Here is a 22,484-nt window from a genome sequence, read left to right as displayed (position 1 = left end):
TTTTTTTTTCATTTTATTTCATTTATCGTTTCCTCCTCTGATCCCGCCGGCTGGCTGACTAAAGGGCATCACCTCCGTCCACCAGCTTTGCTTCCCCTGACCCGCCGCGACGTCGTCGTTACAAAACGCGTTCAGCCCAGCGCGCTGGGAGATCGGGCCGGCGGCTGAGTGAACCTGCAGACGTTTCCCGCCGTCTCTGCGGGTGGTGGGATTCGTCACCTTTGCTCGGGTAGCCACAGTGCTGCCGTGTATTTCAGGGCTGCAGATCTGGATAAAGCTACCTGGCGAGCTCAAATCCTCCGGGGATTTCCGTGTCCTCAGGAGGAGGAGGAGGAGGAAGCAGCGGGGCGCACTCACYCGCTCAGCGTTCAGGCTGTGACAGGCGGCTCTTTCCGGAGCCGCTCATGTTTTTGCTGGAAAAGTGCAGTTTTCAGCCTGCACCCTTCTGCACAAAGTCAGSCCTGTTTTCCTGCAGTAACTTCTGCTCTGACCTGCTTAGCAGCTACCCCGCAAGTAATTTGGGCTCTAATCAGGCCATCTGGTAAGATCATATTCATAAGGTTTAGTATTCTGCAGGCCTGTTATGTAATGGCAGACAGCCGGCCTAGCAGCAGTCTCGTGTGAAAACCCAAATCTTTCCTGAATTGCCGTCTAACATCAGTAACAATTAACTTGGGATTTTCAATCTTTCTGCCCAGCAGTTTGCCTTCCTTCTCTCCCTGGGACCTGCTGCCAGTCTAGCTGGGCTGGAGCTAGGAGAAGAGTTTTCTCTTCTGGGTTTTCTGAGTATTATTTGCTTCCAGGAAATTGTGCAACCGCTTTTTCCATTTTTCTGTTTCAAAAGGAAGCATTCAGCTGACTTCCGAGGTTCCATTTTTGCCAATGATGTTRGTTTTTCTGCTCCCACACCATGGAAGTGTGACATACAGAAACAATGTTTAAAACTTACCTCTATGCCATTGGCTTGGAGGTTTACCAAAAGGTCCTTCATGACTTGTTGGGGGAGGCATTCATTGCCTCCAGCAGCTAATGTCATCAGGGTAACTATTACTGCACTGTTTCTGTGAGCTGCTTCAGAAGCAGATGGAGCTTCTGCAAATTGGCCCCCACGTGGGGGGATTGCTGTAACTTGGTATGCCAATATTCACCCTATTTCCTGAGGAGCGTTCAGGGAACAGCACTCAGGGAACTGGGATAAGGGACACGTGTCCTTGGGAGGGCAGCAATGGCAAGCGCTGAGTGTGGCTGTGAACTCTCTGGGCCRCTTTGGATGCCCCACAAGGCAGGGACCTCTTTTTGTACCGTGTYCACAGGAGAGGCATGGAAGTGAAGCTGGGGGAGCCTCTGAAACGCGAGGGGAAGAGAAGGCAGCATGGAAATCGCTTGGAGAGGATGCTTCAAGCCATAGAGGGGGTATAAGGACTCTGGCTTATATAGGCTACAAAGRATCCCACTGAAAAGGAAACTCTGATGCTATCCTATTGCTGGAGGTAACTGTGCCGTGGCAAGTAGCATCCAGGTGAGCTCCAAGCCCAGTCTCCATGCATTCACCATCCTGCACGAAAGACTCAAGTCTTCAGGGTCCAACAGCCAAGGAGCTGGTGCACAGAACAGACGCAGTCACCATCACCTGGTGACCATCACCATCTGGTGACCATCACAGTCACCAGAAATTGGGATGCGAAGGGACTCCAGTCTCTTTCCCTGTGTCCAGGCAGCTGCACTCGTTATCTTGTGAGGAGCAGAACGCAACGCTGATTTCTGAACAGTAAGTAATTTGGTGTCTGCTTCATCCCCAGGTCTCCTGGTTCCTCATCTGGATGAGCCAAGGCTATTGCYCGCTTGCTCTCTTTGGCAATGCAAGCAGTCGGGATGGCAACAAAGAGGCTCCTTTGCTTCAAATGTAGTATTGAGTGGTCTTGGACAGGTATTACAAGTTGTATTTGCCCTGGCATTGACATTTCTGCAGAATCACTGTCTCTGGGGCCTTCTGGTTCACACCCTGGTTAGGATATCCTGCATCTGAAAAGCTGRGCTCTGTTCTTGGATGCATTGGAACTCTTGGACTCCTTACTCCGTGCCCACCTGCCTAGTGTGAATTTTTTACCAATTTTTTAATTCAGTGTAAGATTATGCTCTATTACAGGGCTCACCTATGTGTGATTACTCTCTGAGTAGTCAATGTGTGAAGATTTACTCCAGAATATGAATACTTCAAGGTTCATCTGTCATAGCACGATGAAGAATGAGTAAAGATACCTTCATGAATTCAGATTGCTTTGCTACCAGAAACCAATCCACTGTTCTTCCATGCATCGGAGCTGTGTCCTAATCTCCAGGGCCCTCAAAATACAGAGTCCTGGATTGGATACACAGCTCCTGGGTTTTTCAGAAATACAAGCCATTTCTTCTCTGYAAGTTATGGTAGGCAGTATAAGGATGAGACTTCTCACATCTAGGTGGAAGAGGTATGGTGCTAGTAAAGCCTGCCAGCTCAGTCCTCTTACAGAGCTGGTGTTGTAGCAACACTTTGGTTTCCACCATAGCCCAAGCTGCCCAACCGTCCATTCTTYTGGCTGCTTCTGTATGCAGCTTTCTTGACTGGGAGAGACACTCTGACCTGTGGCACAGACATTACTGATTGACATCCCCAAAATTGTGCTCGGCTTTGCAATTATTATTGGGTCAACCTTCTTCCTTCTTCCCACTTGGACTCCTAGACATCAGAGTATACTTTGTATACTTTGCAGTCTCCTGCTGTCAAATGCATGTTCTCAAAAAAAAAAAAAAAAAAAAAAACTTAGCATCCTTGTGCTTAGAGAGGCTGAGCACTCATCCTTTTCCACACAGAGCTCCCTGCACTCTTTGCTTTCAGGAGGAACTAACATGTCACTAATCTCTGTAATTTCCAACCTGGTTAGGAATCTCTCCTATTGGCTGCTGGCTTGTGTCAGCACCTCACCTTTCTGAAACCAGTCAGAAAACCACGTGCCTCTTCCTTGACACTGTGTTATAAAAATAGGAATCTAGTTCCAAACAGATCTAGAACAAATGAAGGAAATATGGCTTAGCAGATGTAGAGACTAGAATTAGAACAAAAGTATATTGCTGTGTGTATGCATTTTAAGCCCCTTTTCCAGTATAGGATGGGAACAGAGCAGATCCACCACCATATCTAATTTCAGGTAAAATAAAGAGGACACAGTTTCCAAAGGAATCTTGGTGCCAGTCTCTCCTTGGTATGTGAGGCCAACAAGGGGGTCTGTTTTGAAGGACATACTTATGGGCATCTTTCCCCTCAGGTACCAAACTGAAAATCAACTCTTTCCACATGAGTGGAACAACAGCCTTTGGAAAGGAACACCTGTAGGATCTATTCCCCACTCGCTATCAATGGGTCCAACTTTGGAGGAGAAGCAGCACTACCAGGGCAGAGGTCCATCCAGGTCARCTGTAACAGCAGTGCCACCTCGTGGTGCTTTGCTGAAGTATGACGTCTATTAAAGCACAGGTCAGCTTTTTTTGCACTCCTACAGACAGCACATCAAATTTACAGCATCAGTAGAGCTTTCCAAAATTTGAATTATTTGCTATGCTTTCTCCAGCTTATTTCTGTCACACAGCTTTAAAAATTCTTTTCTAGTCCATAGGGAGCCAAAACATCTCTCCAAGCACCCTTAATGCCATTTGATACAAGCAGGTGAGGACTACTATCTTCATGGTTCCCCCCCCCACCCCGCCCCAAGTATGAGCCTGCCTTTTGGTTAAGTGTATGGCTGTGTACAATTGTGCTTACTCCTTAATAAGTCAGCTGGGTTAGCTCTAAGGACAGAGCCACTATGGGTTAGGTATTTAACACTTCACAGACACATTTAAAGCAGCCTTGCAGATCCTTCAATAAATTCCCTTGATTGCTCCGTGGATACACAGCAGCTGTTGTTATGGATAAAAAAAATAAAATCTGTAACTAGCAGCAAGGGCAAATACTTTGTTCCAAGTTTAGAAAGTAAGCGTCTGAGCGCTGACTTCTGCCTAGGGCTGCTATTACAGTCGACATTTTCCTTTTGTACATGTTCCTAGGTATTTTACATAGAGCTAATACTGGTACTCCAGAGTAGATCAGCATGACATCTAAATAGCACAACCCAAAATAACTGCAATCATGCACCTTCYGTTAGAAGCCCTCCTCCATTACAACACTGATAGAGACCGTTGCAGAAATGGGGAACTGTGTGGTTTATCCTGTTGATGTCCTCAGTAAGCATTCAAAAGGCTGAACCAAGGAAAAATTTTTATCCYCAGAGCCAGGCATTCTCCTTTCTCTGATATCCTACCACTGAAGACATATGGGAGGCACTGGGTAATCCATGCCAATACTGCTTCTGCAGTTACAGAAAAAAACAAGCATGAAGGCTACTTAAAGCTTTTTTTCTTTCCCTCTCCCCTTAAAAGTAATAGCATTGAGACAATCAGCATAGAAGTTAGGGCCTTTTGTTGTGTTTAAACTCTGTTGGGCCTCTTCTTCAACAGCAGATATTAGATGTTTCATTCTTGCTCACCCAGATGAGCAAGGACTGTTCAAAACACTGGTCTTGCTGACATACCTTGCTGTTTACAAAAATACAGTTTCACCAAGCTTAAGTAGGGGGATCAGCTATGATCAGTTCTAGCAAAGGGCAGTAACCAGTGCTACTTCCAATAACACTGCATGGCACAACTTGCTAGGACAGCTGCAGTTTTCAACTGGGAACAATACGAAGCTGCCTTTGCTGGGCAGCTGTGCAGACAAACACATACAAACAGGAAAAACTGCTGTGTTTCTGTTTATTGTAATAGAATAAAAAACAGAAAAAAAACATCACTTTCTGCCTAAAGACGTTATTAACATTTTTAAAATGGCATGGGGGAACCCCAACAACACAAGACAGAACAGTAAGTTGGGGCAAAAGGGTTCTGCTCTCTTTCAGGAGTTCAGCTTCCCTGCCCCTTTGTCAATCAACTGGCTGAAGTTCTTCACTTATATACAGTTACATACATTTCTCATTCTAGCTTATATTCCTATAAATAAGTATGTCTGGGTGGAATGTTGGGTGCACAATTCTGCAATTTACACATAACCGTATTTGTCGAAAATGGGTTTCAAAAAGATTTACACAGTATTGGGATCTCCCTATTCAGTAAGTTCAAGCAAATAGGATTCCCTCCTAATAGTCTTTTGCCAGAGAAGCTAGAGGACGTCCAGAACCAAGAAGGCCCTTTGCAAGCTCCTTTCAGAGCTTCATTGCTATCGCAAATACAATATGGTCAAGTGAAATTTTACCTGGTGATATTCAAACAGCAGCATTATCTCTTCCAACGGGCTGCTAGGGAGGGGAAAAAGACAAACTGCAAAATGCACAGGGTCAACCACTTCCTTTTCTTTCCTCCCTCCTGACAGGATATAACATGTCCTGAAGTGGGCAGCCAAGCAGAACCCAGGCTCAGAACCATGAAGTGGTGGACACACAGGACGCATCTACACCATGCAATGGAGTGTGGGACAGAGACCGTGCTGTCAGAGCTTCCCCTGAATGGGAAGCAGAGGAGCCATACCAGCGCAATACTGTGCCTGAAGTAAGTAGCTTGCTGAAAGACAAGCAACCACAGCTGTGCTGCTTTTGGGTGCTGCATCCTGTCAAATCGTGTAAAAATGTTTGGCTGGGGAAGCTCCAAGATCTCTAATGCTACTGCATTTTGTGATATAGTCACATCTCTCTGAAGATGAGAGGCAAGTTACTCTTTAAACAACAGGTATGAGGAAGGATTGGAGAGRATATATAAAGAGAAAAGGAACACTTTTAAGCTGTGGCTCAGCGGAAAGCAAACACTTACCGATTCTTCCTCTAACAGCACCAAAAGGTGTTCATAAATGCTTTATTATGGATTTTTTTTGTTTGTTCATTTTTGGCAAACCCTGACTTTTAGTGGGGAAAAGGGGAGAAAGATTGAGAGCTTTTGTGTAAACCAGAACTAACTGTTACAGTTATTTCAGATTCCAGTACATCAAATGAAACACTTAAGAAGTTGATGGCAAAAGCAGAGAATGACAGAAGGAGAAAAACATTCTGGGCCACAAAGACCACTGCTGTATGTACACACACAACTGTGAAATACACTGACAGTATATTATTTTCATATATGTAGTGATTTCACAAAGTGCAGGGCAGAAGAATATTTGATGCAGCCTGAATAAACCGTAGTTTTCCTCCATTCCATCCCCACAAAAATATGAACCATTATAGCCCTCACTGAATAACAGCATGACAAAGTTATTAACACATATTATTTTGGGAAAAAGAGCTCCACAGAGAAAAGACATCTACTTTAGGTTTGCAGGAGGTTTCCAGTGCAGGAAGTTTAAGATGCAGGACTGAACTTGCTGTAATTCTTTTCACAACAAAGCACTGGACAAAGGGGTACACACTTGCATAGATGCTTTATCAGCAGCATCCAGGATGCACGATCCCCCTTTACGGAGAATTAGCAGCCCTTTTGGGTTTGGGGAATGTTCCAGTTGTCTGATGACTCTTTCTTGTGTTCCTTCCTAAATTAATTGCTACAGAGTTGTCCAGGAAAAGTGAATACACATGCATGAAAAGAAATGAATGTGCTTATTCTTTCCTTTCCCTAATCTTTTCCCTCTGCAAATAATGGTGAAGCTGTGAGAACCTTAAATCAGGAGATGCAGTATTAATGCAATCTAATGTCAATCAGAGGATAAAACTGCTTCTGTATGTGTGTAGAAAAGCTGAATTTTAGTCTTGCTCATGTTCCTTAAATTTGGGGAGATGTGTTAGGTATTTCTCTTACACTTAATCAAAGTCCTGTCTGTGACATACTCAACTGCTCTGGAAAGGACAGCAATATCTGAGAAAGCTGGAACTCCAACTGTGGTTGCAACTGGATACTGAAGGCAGAATTGGCCTATCTTATATTAYTATGTAGCTGCTGTGCCACTCCTGCCTTTCTGTACTGTGACTCTGGTATAATGAGCAAAACCAGCTCTTGTCTGAAGGTGGATAGTTAACAAGGTTCTACACATTTGCTAGTAAGCTTGCTTTAGAGAAAAACGAAACATTTCACTTCATTTTGCTCTCACTTGAAATGCKTTTTCACCACTTCTGCTCATGAGATTCTGTTCTTTCAGCTCATGCTCTCTCATAATTCTTGCATCTCGCAGGAGGAGGCTCTTGGTAATTTTCAGTTGCAGCCCCCTCCCCCCCCACCACATACTTAATCCCATTGAAAGTTGCAATTTTTGAGAGGRATGCTTAGTTCATCTAGGTCATTTCATATAATCAGCTGAGTTGAGCTTTTCCCCTGAGCAAGTAACACAATGTCAACAAAATACACAGAAGGTTAACATTGGGAAGCCTTCACTTTCTACACTAGAAATACTTCCTTTGTCATTCTGCTACAGACATGAGAGCAAGTGTCCCCATAATATAAGCAGTGACACAAGAAAGAGATGTGAGCTTGGCAAGGGATGGCTAGAACATCCCCTTATTTACCCCAAATAATATAATGGGCCCTTGAATGTTCATGGAATGAATCTCCACTTTAGTGGCATAGGAGTTATTTCAAAAGTGACAGCCTACTCGGGCAAGACAGCCTTTATAAGTTAGTATAATACTATTAGAAATTATGGCAATCTTTTTGGTAGCATTGTCTTACATGCACCCTGATAAATCCTCTCCCTAGGAAATTTGAAAACTTATCTTGTCATTTCCATAGAGTTAATTTCAATGGGAAATTATAAAATAGAAATCTGGTAATTCATGATTAAAAAGGAAGAGGCCTGGTGAGGCTGGGCACACCGGGTCACTCCTGTTAGCTCTGTCCATTATGTCTGCTGAAGGTATTTCCACCAGGTGGCTGGATCTGGATGGAGTCCAAGAGGGGCCTTAAAGCTTGTCCAAAAGGTCTGAGAAGGCAAAGAAATATAAACATCTCAAATAGTTCCCTGATGAACATTTTCCCATATTTACTACTGAAATGCACTCACTTCCTAGAGCAGAATCAAACTGACTTTGTAGAAGCAAATTTGAAGAACAAAATTTCACTACAAATTAGAGCAAACTGTTCAATAACTGAGACTCTTACACATGGTTTTATATAAGCTAGTTCGGAGCCCTAACATGTCTGCACTGCTAACATGATAATACCATGGCTGAAAATGGCTTTTGGTAACTCATTCTACTTAAGCGTATGAACAAAATCCCAGTTATGCAACTGAGGTTCTTCATTAAGTACCACATCAGAATTAAAGACTGTACTAGGAGAAAAGCCTCTAGCCCCCTTACTCAATAGTGTGCTTGTATATACTCATATACTTGCAGAATAATTTCTGCTGAAATCTGTGGCACTTGGTTTATCTTTCAATATGACTCATTCAATTACAGATTTAATCAGACTTTAAGACATTTGAAGAGACAACAGTCCAGGGTTGAATAKGTGTCTCCCAAATAATGTTGTATACCACTGTTAGGAGAAATAAGACTTAAATGATGGAACTTAATTCATGGCACTGGGTTCCTCACTCACTGAGTGCACGTAAAGAAGTGCTGAGCTGACCTACCAGACAGGAAACAAACTCTTCATTTCGTATCTTCCATACCCTCTTTGCCCATCTAGTCCTAGCTTACAGAACTGCAGTGTTATCTTTAAAATTACATCTCACTTGCCTCTTCATAGGAGAAGAAAGGAGGGGAAAAAAAAATAAAACCTCCACTGCAATTATGGTGCTTGGAATAAGAGAAGTGACTTTTGAGAGTTACTAGTTTCCTAAGACAGAAAATTTGCACCATTTTCTGAAATCTTCTACACTTTTCTGGTCACGTAAGAAAGATAACAAATTAGTTTAAATTAATTCAAAAGACAGAAGAACAACCTTCTCCCATCTTCTGAGCAATTCCAGTGCCAGTTAAGCATCTGTGGTATGGAGTGCTGTAACTGTTAAAAGTAAAGCAAGTAGCACCCTTTCCCTCATTTTATGAAGCACAACAGAGAACCAGTAGAAACTAGTGCTATTGCATTAGTGAAATATTTAAGCGTTAGCACGAAGCAGCATACTACAGRGAGAAGTGGAACTCATACTCACGTGGCAAGCACTTCAGCTGGAAGGTCAGTGATGTAGGAAGGGATCTTTCTTCCTGTCAGGAACTGTGCTACTTCATTACTGAAGGTGTTGCAGTTATGTTCAAAGAGGTTATAAGACTCTCCTCTGTGCCACAGGAAAGGAATTGAAACACAAAAAGACAGATTCAGCGATAAATCTAACCAGCAGAGAAACTTAAGACCACTAATGTGAACCATCTCCTTACATTAGCACTTTTCATCCCAAAGGTCTCTAAGGCAAATAGGCAAAATACAGAAGTCAGTTCACCTTCAAGTTCAATTGAATCAAGGCGGAAAATGACATCACTGTGCATCACTGACACCGTATAACGTTTTTTCAGAGGGTAAGTGAAGTCAGGCTTCTTCAATTAAAACCACACAAGGAATAAGGAGAAATCACAGGAATTACTGTCAGTGGAATTTAGCCAAAACACTAAACACGACAGTTTCCTATTCTTGCAAAAAGCATACTAGACTGTAACAGTAAAGACCTTGATTTTACTCATCTGAAAACTGGCAGCTCTCCTACAACATTTTGCCTCTGACTCAGATGGTAAAGTACTATTTACTGAAATATTTCGTACATTGCCTTCATTTTCCCTAGTGATCCTCTCAAGACATATCAGGCAGTATCCCATTTTGCAAAAAGCATGCAATGTGAAAGGCTTTCTGGCAAAATGCTTTCCCCGCACAGCTAAGGGCTAGCACATCAGAGGGTTGCCTAGCTGGTAGCTCATTGTGTGCCATCACATCAGTTCCAGCCTCAGAGCACTAAGTATTATACAAGGCAGACAAAGCTTTGTCAATAGGATTGGTCTCCAAACACCTTCCTCCCTTCTCTGCCCTTAGACACTTTTCTTGGTACATAAATTTTACAATAAAAGCTGCTACTAACCGGAACATAGATTCTCCCAACGAGGAAAGATACTCCAGGAAAATTTCCTCTGTGACTTCAGTGTTCCCCAGATCAACAACTGAGTCTGGGGGGCCAAGCAGTGTCCCTCCCTGCAAGAAATTAACCACCAGAAAATGATGTTAAATGGACAGAATAAATTATTTTCAAGGATTCCATGGAATAGCACTGTCATGGTTTGCCCATGCACCAAAGGAGGAAATTTTAACATGCTTGTCAAGTGAAGAGCCCTACTGGCCTTCTTCATTCTGCACCTGGAGAATGAGAGGCAACATGCAACTTACACTTCAGCTCGTGCACCTGGTTCTTTAAGCTGAAAGCTCTAAGCTATGGCAAAACTTCATTTAGAAGAGYGGCCCATCAGTTTTGCCTCTCCAAAACCAAAAAGATCTGCGAAGGCACTATGAGTTTTTTATTTTTAAAAGGATGTCTTGAGTTGCCAAGTCTGCAGGCAAGAACTGTCCATACAGAATTAGACAAGATGTCAATCAGGCAATGCAGCTGCCAACAGTCTCTCTCTACCCAGGGTACAATCACTGAAGTAACCCCCAACCTCCATTTAGTTGGGCTTAAATCCATTGTTCATGTTCCCTTTTCCTCAGATGCCCAGAGCCACCATGGCAAGCAGCCTTAGCTGGCTGAATTCAGAAATCTCTTCACTTGCTGTTTTTCTAAAGGACAGCAACAAAATTCTGATCAGTTAACCTTACTACAAAATTATTTTATCAGAAAAATAAGTTTAACTTACAGGTGCACAGCTGGAGATTCCCCCACTGCCATAGAAGAACTCATCCTTATGGACTATAATGGAGGTGTGCCTGTCACAAAGGACAGAAAGTAGGTGAAACAAAGGAAATATTTAATCTAACATATAAGTCTGGTAAATTCCTGTGCTTAAGGACATCATGAAAGTAACTTTGAAAGAAAAGGTCAAGGTGTTTCTGTGACTAGGAACAGTATCTGCTGGGACACTAACAGAAATGGAAGCAATGATTATCAGGCCTCACATAACGCTGCACATGTTTGAGTGAAAAGATGATTAGCTAGGTGCCCAAGTATGAAGGAATGCAGCAAGAAAAGGGCTCTTTTAGCTAAACAGACAAGGATGTAGTCACAGAGATAGTGCCAGCCCCATTACTATGCTGACAGAGGGAGTATCCGTCTGACTGATAGACAAGACCTGGGAAAAGGTTGGACATTAACTGGAGGTAGAAGAATACAGAGAGAAGATGGGAGATGGATGGACAAACTGTTTGTTTGTCTGACTCCTGGATGCAAATTATAGCAAACTGGGGAATGTTTTGTAACTGAATGTAGTCATAGCTCCTAAGTACCCTATGGCCTGATTCTGTAATACCCTCCCCTCCTACCTCCTCTTGCACTGTCATGTTTAGTCACGCCTGAAATTAGAAGACAAAGTGTTTGGGACAAGGACGGCATCCGAGCCTTGAAAAAGGGTACAAGAGCAATTAAATGCAACAACCATTAGCAACACTGTTTTCATTKGGTCCACTGAGCTCTGACTCCAGAATTTTAAAGGCACCTGACTCTACATCATCTTACTGTCAGTCCAGATTCAGGAACAAAAAGTACCTTGCTCTATCTTCAGCACCAGCTTTCTTAAGATCTGAAGCACATATAATCTCATATTGAAAATACTTCCTACGCCACACAGCGTTTAACATACATTATGTACTTTAAATCTAGTCACTTACCAGATGCCATCCAGCTGTTTCCCTGTAAGCAAAGAAAAGAAGAGTTATTAACAAAGTATTTTCCAGATTTCAGCCTACTTTCTGTCAGTCACCAAGAAATCTTGCCCATTATTTCACCATGACAGTAACCTCCTTTCATCCCGGAGTTGCTTCAAAAGCAGCAATATGTCTGTCTTTCAAGCAAGCTACTCTGCCCACACTGGTGTCTTACTTTCCTCCTCCTGCAGGCAGAGCTGGCAGTGCCATCCTATCCTGCCAAAGTTCACCTTCCTTGGGCTTTTATCTACAGACCAAGATGTGGGAGGATATTTTCGTAAAATTAAGAGTACTCAGTCAGGACCGGAACAGTTGAGATTCACACTCATTTTAGAATTGCAGGCAGTTAGTGGCATGGGTAGTCAGTTTTCCAATAACTGATGAGAATCAGACTTGAATTAAAGATCTGTGGGTGAAAGTCTCTATAATCCATGCCATGGCTTCCCCCCCCCCTTTTTTTTTTTAAAGCACAGTTTAGGACAGAAAACAAAATCAAATCAAGTGCAGGATTGAAATTTACACAAGCTATAAAACCGAATTAAGAGTTTTGTAGAACACAGTCATCAGCAGCAAAGATTTGTTTCTGGCACCCCTAAATTGATAATATCATTGTGTCTTAGATAAGAAGTCCCTTCTGAAATGCTTTTCCAGGCCCTGGGTACATCTTTTTTCAAGTGGGAAGCCTAAACCTCTCCTCCTTGATGGTGAGATCTCAAGATCAAACCAGTCTTTAAAAGGTCACTAGCTGGAACTGCTCCAGGCTTGATTACTTTATCRTAACTGAAGGGTTTGGTCCTGGAACAGCAGACCTTGGTAAACTTTTAGGCAAAGGCAGCCTGCTATGACACAGACGTGTTATAATTTTGGTTTGCCAAACTCGGGATATAACACTCAGAAAAGTGGGTTTAGAACAAAATAATTGTGTTTACCCATATTCGACATTTCCCTGAACTCCTGGGTAGACTGAGTGCCCCTGTGCTCTAGCAGGCCCTTGATCTGTTCAGATCTTCATGTGTCAGCCCCCTCCCTCAGCAGACTACTTCCCACACCATCGTCCTTTACAACCAAGCAGCACCTTTTCCTAGAAACGTTGTTGTCGTCGAACTTTTAGATGCCAGAATGGGATTTGAATCCGCTAAAGCCAATTGCAGGTTTCTTAGAGCTAGGTCAAGAACACCACAGAGAGACAATAACATAAAAAAAACAACAAAAAAAGAAAAACAGCCCCCAAACAGAACACGAGATGCACTGTCCTTGTAAAAAWTTGTTCTGAAAGTCCTGATGAGTTAACTTTTGGTCAAAAGGCCTTACTCTTATTTGGACACCATCTGCTTGCATCAGCTTAGTTTAAAGCCACTGATCTTGTCAGTCAATTTTTGCTTCTTGAATTCTATGCCATTATATATTAAATATCATCCCTCTTTTAAATGCAGCCTCAGAGCTCCGAAGAAGCATTTKATTTGAATGTGGTGACAGAAGGCTTTCCTTGGCCATCCTAAGGGCCTCTGCCTTGCCTGTTCTCGCCCTCTCTTTACCTGAACTTCTGCTTAAGACTGTGCAACAGCCTTAAGCTAGACCTGCTGCTAGCTACATACACATTGCTTCCTTGCTTCTTCCCTTGTTTGCCAGGTGCCAAACCAGCCACAGATATCGGTGCTGGAGGTGACGGATCTGGACACAGACCCTGCACAGAAGTCTAACTGGTCCCATTTACCATGCTACTACTCAGCAGATACTTTATCCTGTGCACCATGGGGAACCAAAACACTGCAAGGGCAAGGCTCTGGAAAGGGTTACCAACAGCCAGTGTGGTTCAGTGAGGGTGGTGTAGTCACAGCACCCTGAGTGGGAACGGACATGAAACGGAGCGCAGCAGGGATCTGGCAGTAGAGCAGTTAGGCCTCTGCAGCATTTAATGAATTTACTGCAGGTTCTCCTTCAAGAAGGGGAAAATGCAAAGTGTTTAGCTATACTGTCACTGTAAAAGAGACTGTTATAGTACAAGCAGGCAGAAACTCCTCAGCTCCAGCTAAGTACCCCTGAACAAGYGACAGGCCAATCTTTGCTACACTGTAATACAGCAGGGCAAAGAATCCACCACGCTCTGCCCCTCTTCCTCCACCTGCCTACAATGCTGTAAGGTTTGAGAGTTTTTTGAGCTAGACTTGGTCTGTCAGTACCAACTGTCTCATCTCTTCTCCCCACCTCAGGTTTGGCTGCATTCCCTCTTCACGCTATCAGCCTTGCTTATCCCTAGCAGCTATACAGCCAACCACTCCACTTATATTCCCACAGCTTATGATGCTGAAAGTGCACTGTGACTGCTTTTAGAAGTCTGAAAATGGATGTGCAGAGTAACAACGAATTATTCTGCTCATAAAAAGTGTTTGCTTAAACAAAGCTCTAGGCACTTCCTAGAACAGCTGGCTTCTCTGCTGAGATGTCACGGATCACTTTWCTCACATCGGTGTCCGACTTCCCCTAGGACACCCGCTGCTGTAGCGGTGATGGGGTATATTATCCATCACCTTGTTGAAAGAGGTTTTGTCACTGTCCCTACTTAGATCAGTGTCACCACATCAATGGCCTACCRAGAGGCAGGGACATTGCCCCTCTCTTGCTATAAGCAGTGGGTCTTGGGATATTTATCCCCTCCTACTCCTCTCTCAGGATAGTATTGGTTTGGGTGTGCCAGCACTTCTTGAGTCCTTTTTCATAGGTAATAGAAAAGGAAAAGCTTTCTATTGTCATCAGAACTGGATAAAACAGGGAGCAAAACTGATAACGATAGTCCTTTAAGAGCTCTAAGAAAGAGATGCTTGCATGTTCAAGTAAGGTATGAACAATGACTGCAACGATTTTTTTTTTTTTTTTGCTAAAGACACAGAGATAGTTATCTGCTTCAGATAAGGGTGATATAAGAGTGCAGGCAGGAAAAAGGCTGTTGTGACAATAGAGACATCAGTCAAAGTGAGCATGTGGAGTTTTGAAGTAGGTGGACTGATCTGTCGCTACTATGGATTGCAGCCAGTGCGTTCACTGTCAACCTGTTGCACAGATATGTAGGCATGGAGTAGGATGAAGGCCAGAAGATAGTAGCAATGATGAAAGAAGTGGAGCAGCGTGTTGCAACATTTCAGGAGCATTTGCTGCCTCTTTAACGTGTCCCACCCTGTTGTGCTCCCAGACCCTTTGTCCCTTTTTCCGCACCTTCCCCTCAAGAGCTTTCACCTTGTACTCTAGAGCTGCCAGAGACCAGCTCCTGATGGCAGTTTGAAAGTGACACTACGGGCTCATTAGCAACAGTCTATGTAGGGTACCATGCAATGCACTAACTTTAGCAGCAAGCCTATGATAGGTCCTACCACCTCGGCTCTGTATATTTATTACTTATTTGTTCRCAATAAATCCCTGTTTTCCACTAGGACTTTGAACTTTATCCTTCAGGGCACAACTAGAATCATATCTGCACTTTCAACTGCCAAGTGGAAAAAGAACACCTTAGTGTTTACTTTCACACACATGCACATAATACACATTTCCAGTAAAGAATGACAAAGGGCTTTCCATAAAGTTGCCAGTTTCTACTTCTAAAACTGCAACATCCACTTGTTGCCTTTTGCTCTTAACAAAAATCATTGTGGCAATGAAGGCCACCAGATATTGGGCTGTTCTAGCAAGACTATAGCCAGCAAGTCAAGGGAGGTGATTATTCCCCTCGRTTGGAACGTGCAAGACCACATCTGGATGGCTGTGTCCAATTTGGGCCTCCCCCTAGTACAAGGCAGACACTGATACACTGGGCTGGAGCACACGAAGTATTGAGGAAAGACTAAAAGAACTGGGGTTGTTCAGCCTTAAGAAGAGAAGGCCAAGAGATCGTCTTGCTGTCTACAACTACCTAATTGGTAATAGAGAAGAGCATCTTCCTGTTCAGAGGTGCACAGTGGAAGGCAACAGACAAGCTGGAACACAGGAAGTTCCTCATTCAATAAAAGATTAAAAAAAAAAAAGTGGTCAAAACTCTGGGACAGAAAGGATGTGCAATTTCCATCCTTGGAGATATTCAGAACTCAACTGGATAAGGCCCCGAGGAACATGTTCTAACTGGATCTGCCCTGAGCAGGAAGATGGACTCAGCGCTTGCAGAGGTCCCCTCCCACTGATGCAGATCTCTGATTGTATGAAACAAAAACCAAACAGAATTGCATTAGATTGTAGTCCAGCCTTGAAGGGCTCCTCTCTGGCTGCTACATACCATACCCTTGCTCAACATCAGGCAGCAGCTGCCAGAGCAATAGGTCCTTTTGTGCCAAGCACCGGTTTAGGGATGTTAATGGAGCGGCTGACCAGCTATTTCTGCTGGGCTCCTGAATGACATCACCAAGCTGGCGCTGTGGAAAACACGTGCCAGATCAGCAGCACAGATGACAATAAGGCATCTATGGTAGCTTTCCAGCCTGTTACAGACAGAATAAAATCCTTTCCTGTCAGTGGTGGGCTGTGCTGCTCATAAATGCCATGCAAGCCCCCACAATGCTAACACACTTGGGAAATCACAAGCCTAAGAAACCCAGCACTACTAGCCACACCAGTCTCTTGAACATCATCATCTTCCTTCTGAAGTTTTGCCTTCCCTGGTAATTCTCCTATGTGACTGTTATTACCTTTCTCCCAAACCCAGGCATTGCACAGAACAGGTGACAACTCATCCAGACACGACCATTGCCACTGTTTGGCAGCTCAAGCAAAGTAACCAGGACAGCCTGCACTAGTAAGTTATGTTTTACCTGCTGCTGAACATTGCCAATGATATAAAAGCCACACTGCTCACAGCTTCTGAAGGCTTAATGCACACCAGCTTTAACAGATGACCAACAAGGGATCAGTGTTGCTCTGGTTCCACAGCCAGAAGCAAGAGTACCACATTGCTGCAGCAGTGCTAAGACACAAGTTGGGTCCAGGCCTAGTAGAGACACTTTCCAATAAAGCTGCTTCTTGGTGCATTGCCCAACTCCAAAAGCAAATCAAGCCAGCAATACTCCCAAAATAATCCTACAATGCAATAGGGCTTACATCCCATAGTAGACTGAGTGATCTAGGAGAGGCATGGTGAATACGAACTGGGATACTAGCAGACATCATCATGTTTCATGCTCTTCCACTCCTCACCACAACACTCCAAACTCCTGTGGCAGGCTGCAATGTGAACAGAGCTGCTGTAAGCTTGTMCTGCCACCAAAACCAACACAGTTCCCCATAGGCTGTCTGTAACTGTATAGGAAAGTCTGATTCTCCAATAATTTCTGTTCAATCTGCAAAAGCTGATGATTACAGGAGCTACTCTGCCCTCAGTACCTGAAACAAAGTTAATCCAAATGATACACAGGCCTATAATGTATGAACAGGAATGTCCAAGTAGTCTTTTGGACATCTGACCATTCAGTCTGGTCAAATAGAAAAACAGTAAGCTGTCTAGAAAGTTTAAATATATCAAGGGACAGAGAGCTGTTGAGCAGGGAAGGGTCTCACAAATTTAGATTCAGGCACTTAATCATAAAACAACTAATACACATTATCAAGCTACCAGGTGCCAGCTATGCCACAGTAATTGTCTATGTGTAAACCTCTGTTTGCAGTAAATGTGAAGTAGTTAAATTTAATTTGATCTGCTTTCATTACAAGCTAATATAAGTTGAATTACCTTGCATTTGTCACAGTCTAAGAACTTGGTCATGGAAGTTACTGTGTTGTAGCTATGAGAGTTCAGAGTGATAACTTGTCAAGCCTTGAAAGTTTGATCATATACCTGAAACATTTTTTTTTAATTGCTCAAGTGCTTGTATGGATCTTTTCTGAAGTTACTCAGTACAACTCAGGAAGGGATGCCAATTCAGCAGAGATGTGGCTTAGAGGTCTCATCTATTGCAACTGTTTGAATGATTTGATGTRTCATTTGACAACTAAACAGGTTTTTCTGTTTGCTGCTATTATTTTTCTTTATAACATTCATAGCTCAAATAGGTTTCTGGCTGATGTATTTTTCTCATACTTCCATGATGTTTACAACATGCAAATTGTATAACAATTCCAGGACCCTCGGCTTAAACACAGCAATGTGAAGAATGAAGCAGTTATGTTTGCCTGTTGGGCAACTGATTCAGGACACTGTCACTGTCAGGAGACAGGGTTATTTTGAAAGAAGAAAGCAGCCTGCATAATTTTAGAATACAATCAAACCAGATTACTTCCATGCTTGGATTTATCTGGAAGGCCAAGCAGTAGGAAGATTAGATGCTTACATCTATTTTTCTGGCACAGTTAATTTGTTAATCTTGAGGGCCAAGCAACGCAGCATATTCCTGCATTTTAAATATCAAAGGAAAGTAGAGTTTGTATACTAAACAAAATTATCAGTCTGAAGGACAGCAGAGTTCTGGGACATAAAGAATTACATAACAAGAGGGCACTTAGTTTATCCCTTTCAGAAGGGATGTCATCTGTCTCTCAGTGCAAGAACAACACCTATTCCTGAGCTGTAAAGTAAGGAAATAATATGCATGGAAGCTTAGTGTTTTTAATAGTGTGTCTAGACCCCAGAGAGTAGTGAATGAGTCTCCTGTGGAACTGCAAGTGATACAGTTTTGCCAGTCGGCCTGGGTATTTCTAGCAGTGCGTTGCTTTGCGTATTACTGAGATTTCTTTAGGCCAAGCCATTAAAATTCCTGCCCTTTTGGTATAGAAAATTATCCTAATTAGTCAAGTAGTTTCTCSCATGTGCTACTCAAGGTGTTCAACTGAAACAAAAGACTAACCTGCTTCAGTTCCCTTCTCCCTGAGGTGGCGAAGGAGATCAAGAAATAGGTTAGATTGGGGGAGGGCAATACACTTGCTTTTCAAGGATTCACTAGCAAATGCTCTGGAGCAAAGCTGATCCCATTTTGCACTGGAGCCATTCAAAACTCTTCAGGAAGTGCAGAGGGGAAGTGGAATAATGTGCTGGAGTTGAACGCAAGGAACAAAGCAGAAAGTATCTCCTCCTTTTAGTATTTATCTTTCRCTCTGACTCTTACTGGGTTGTTTTCAGTCCTGCTTTTTCCAGCTGAAGGCTTCATTTAGGAATCCCAACTAAAATACACTCAAATTGAAATGACTTTTAACTCATACTGCACTAAGCCAAAAACACTGTGGTAGTCCTGCATCAGTAAATCACCTGCACAATAGGCTCAGTTATAAAAGAGGAGTATTTGGGAGGCTGCAGAACATTTTACTTTAAGGATTAAAATCCCATTGTATCATGGGCTTATTAAAGAATTCTCTGTCTTTGGATATCTTATTTAAAATCAATATTGCAAGTTGAGCTATTCAGTTATCCTCTCTACCTTTCACAGAATCAGGTGAGATGCCCCGAGAGCAGAAATCTCATTGCTTTCCTGTTAACATTTATTATTTTATTAGATCATGTAATTGCATAAACTAATTAGTTAAAAATAAAATCTCACAGACTGAGGATTGGGGGAGAGAGTACACATAGAAAAGGAACATGTAGAGCAATAGTACATGAAAATTAAACACTCCAAAACTGATATTGCAGGTCAGCTGAACTACAACATTCAGGCACATATACCTGAGTAATAGAAATATTCACARAAAAATTACAGGAAGCTCACAAAAAAGTAACAAGAACAAAAGTAGTCTGGGCACACACACAAAAAAAAATCTTGCCAAGAAAAGCAAAAATATGATGCACAAAGGGCACAACTAAGTAACTCGAAAGCCTACTATGAACAGTGCTGTGTGGCACTAAAACTTTCAGGTTCATCGTTCAGCTGCAATGGTGACAACTGGTATATAAAGTTAAGGTAATCTTTAGTAGGGAAGGCTGATCTTTGAACATTGTACTGACATAATACATAATACCTCTGGATCCTATTAGCATAACTGAAGACAGCATGTGGCAAAACTCTTGCAGTGGTCAGCCAATTCCACAGTAATGTGGAATTCATCTTGCTCAGACAGTGGGAACTGAACTTGTTTTCCAGTATGCTAGGAATTGGTTTTAGCACAATCACTTAGATTTGTTTCTCATCTCTAAAACACCTGTATTTCAAGAAGGCAATATTGGAGAATTATCACTAAAAGCAAAAGCATTGTTTCAGTCAAACTTGGTATCTATTGAAAGAATACTGTAAGTAGTTATCTTCCACTTCCCAGAGATGACAAATGTTTAGCGCTAAATCATACAGTAAATCATTTCTCCTACAATTTCTATTTTTTCATGATAATGTGCATTATATGCAAAAACAAAAACTGGAAAAATAGCTATTGACTGTCTGAAAGATAACGTATACAGAATTATCAACAGTTTTTGTTGTCCTTCAACGGGAAAAAAGGAGGAACGTTCAAGAGGCAAGAGAGGYTATTTTCTTCATCCCTTTGCTCTTGCAGAGATTTCCAAAATAATGTGAAGGTGCAATAGAGCTGAGTAGAAATGCACAGAAGACAAACTTGAAGGAAAAAAGGAACAAACAATCATTTGTTTTACGGATAATCCAGTTGCTGGATCCACATAATCCTAAGTATTCTGAAGTCTGCCTTGTCACTATGACCAAGCAGGCCTAGTTGGCCCTATTCCCTAGGCATGTCTGAACTCAGCTGGTTATTGGGCAGTACTAGCAAGAAATACTTCCCATACTATTGTGAAACGTGTTCAGATTTTTAAGTTTTTATTACTCAGACTCCTAGAAATTTAGTGCCAAAAACTCTGCCTCAAGCACAATGTTTTTAAGTTGCTGTTTGGATAGCATAAGAGGCATCACAGATAAAAGTATACACTGTGTGTTTTTATGTAGAAATTCAGAAAGGAATGAGATGCCAAGACTTATTTTGTGGGTAATAATTAAAAAAATAAAAAGCTAAAGATCTGATGTATGTGAAGATCTGCATGGAGACAAATACATCGACAATTAATTTCTGCAATTAAGTCTATGCTTAAACAAACTTTAAAATAATAATTAAAATCAGCTCAGCTCAAACACAGTTAAGAGACAGATTATGTGCGTGTATGATTTCAGATTTATAACTCTTTTCTCTATTTAGCACAAGACAAAGCACAGCCGCTAAAAACTAACAGGTGAAAAGTTTCTTCCCCGAGGGCTATGACAGAAGTGACTTCAACCAAAGAAAGAAGTTTTGATGTTATCCAGTGTAGGAAATGCACACCTCACAAAGCTGTTGCTGCTATCTGCCTAATGGAGTATATCACACGGGATCCCTATAAACTTTTCGTCTCAACTTTGCACACCTATCATTGACATGTATGAAACTTCATGCTAGGAAGAATGTGGATTTTTTTTTTTATATATACTTGCAGGAAAGCACAAAATCTCCTTTCAGGAGAATGAATGAAGCAAACACCAACAAACTGTAAGACAAGATTACACAGAGCCATCTGCTCAGAAAATGAACCTGTTGAGAAGGCACATCTCGCACTCCGCAGATCTGACCTGGGCCAGAGGCATACGTGAAAGGTATAAACCATTCTTTTCTTGCACCTTTATTTTACACTTCCAAAACTTCAAGCAAAACCTGACTTTCCTGTAAGCCACCAGTCCAAAGCTCGGCTGGAAATGCAAACATCGTCGATCAGACGTACGATGAGTTTTGCACACCAGCTGGAAGGAGCAGGTGGTTAGCTGTGCATCGCGAACCGTGCGGCACACGGCTCAACCCAGTCGCACCGCAACACGAAGCCATTTGAACTCAACAACCTCGTAAGACCAGGAGAAGGCTTTCTTCCCGCCGAGCCTTCCTCTCGCGGAGCGTGATAAAAGCGTGGCCACCAGGAACCGAGCTTTCCCTCGCTTCAGGGGCCAGCTAACGCTTTCAGTTAGGCTTTAGGAAACGATGTCCCCCAAATGACAACGGGGCGACGGGGAGGGGGAAGTCCCGGAGTCCCCTCTGCTGCCCAAGCCGCTCTCCCACCGCACCACCTCCCCGCGGCGGCCGCCACCGAGCCCCGCGCTGCACCCCGGGGGGCGCAGCGCCCCCTTCCCCGCCCAGGGCCGCCCTTACCCAGCATGAGGGGGCTGAGGCGCCGCGCCATGCCCTTGGACAGGTCGTACACGTAGAGCTTCACGGGGTGCAGGGCCAGCGGCTCCTCCATGGGGGCCGCGCGCGGCGCGACGCCCGCGGCCGGCCCGAGGGGCGGGCGCGCACCGCTGAGCAGGGCCGGGGCGGGGGAGGGGGGGGGGGAAGCGCGGCCGCGGCCCCGCTCCCGGTCCGGTCCCGCTCCCGGTCCGGTCCCGCTGCTCCCGGCTCCGCGGCGACACCAACTGTGAGGTGACAGACGGAATGGAAGGGGCAACGACGCCTCCGCGCATGCGCGGCAGCTGCCGGCGCCCCGCGCCGCCCCGTCACTGCGCCGTTATGCAGCGCGGCCGTTCGGAGAGGGGGGCGGGGCTTCGCCGCGGAGGAGGAGCTAGCGGTCGGTGGGCGGGGGCGAGGGAAATCCTTCTGTCATTGGCTGGCGCTCGGCGCCTCTTCCGGCTCTCAGGCCGAGCAGGGCGGGCGGATTTGCAGCCTTGTTCCTCCTCCGCAACCAATCCACGCCGAGGAGGGGCGCGGCTTCCCGCGGGAGGGGCAGGGCGCGGCGCTCTTCCCCT

The 22,484-nt window shown here is 43.6% G+C and overlaps 2 protein-coding genes across 2 annotated transcripts in view; both read right to left on the bottom strand.

Annotated features, from left to right (window-relative positions):
- Positions 1–991, bottom strand: part of PMM1 (phosphomannomutase 1) — a 14,540-nt gene extending 13,549 nt beyond the window's left edge. The window contains exon 1 of the mRNA XM_085323434.1: positions 950–991. Coding sequence (XP_085179560.1) covers positions 950–991 — 42 coding nt within the window. The remainder of the gene's footprint in view (positions 1–949) is intronic.
- Positions 992–4,810: 3,819 nt separating this feature from the next.
- Positions 4,811–22,255, bottom strand: DESI1 (desumoylating isopeptidase 1). The gene is made up of 6 exons (XM_085323467.1): positions 21,895–22,255; positions 11,785–11,806; positions 10,818–10,887; positions 10,052–10,161; positions 9,140–9,262; positions 4,811–7,963 (listed from the first exon to the last, which is right to left on the bottom strand). Exons 1-6 carry the CDS (start codon positions 21,983–21,985, stop codon positions 7,870–7,872), a joined length of 510 nt encoding a protein of 169 aa, XP_085179593.1. The 5' UTR covers positions 21,986–22,255; the 3' UTR covers positions 4,811–7,869.
- Positions 22,256–22,484: the final 229 nt, after the last annotated feature.

This window comes from Rhea americana, unplaced genomic scaffold (assembly GCF_003343005.1).
Source record: "Rhea americana isolate MKP2758 unplaced genomic scaffold, rheAme1 scaffold_85, whole genome shotgun sequence".
NCBI lineage: Eukaryota > Metazoa > Chordata > Aves > Rheiformes > Rheidae > Rhea > Rhea americana.
The sequence above is the reverse complement of the archived record's forward strand: the minus strand, read 5'-3'. Positions and strand labels throughout refer to the sequence as shown.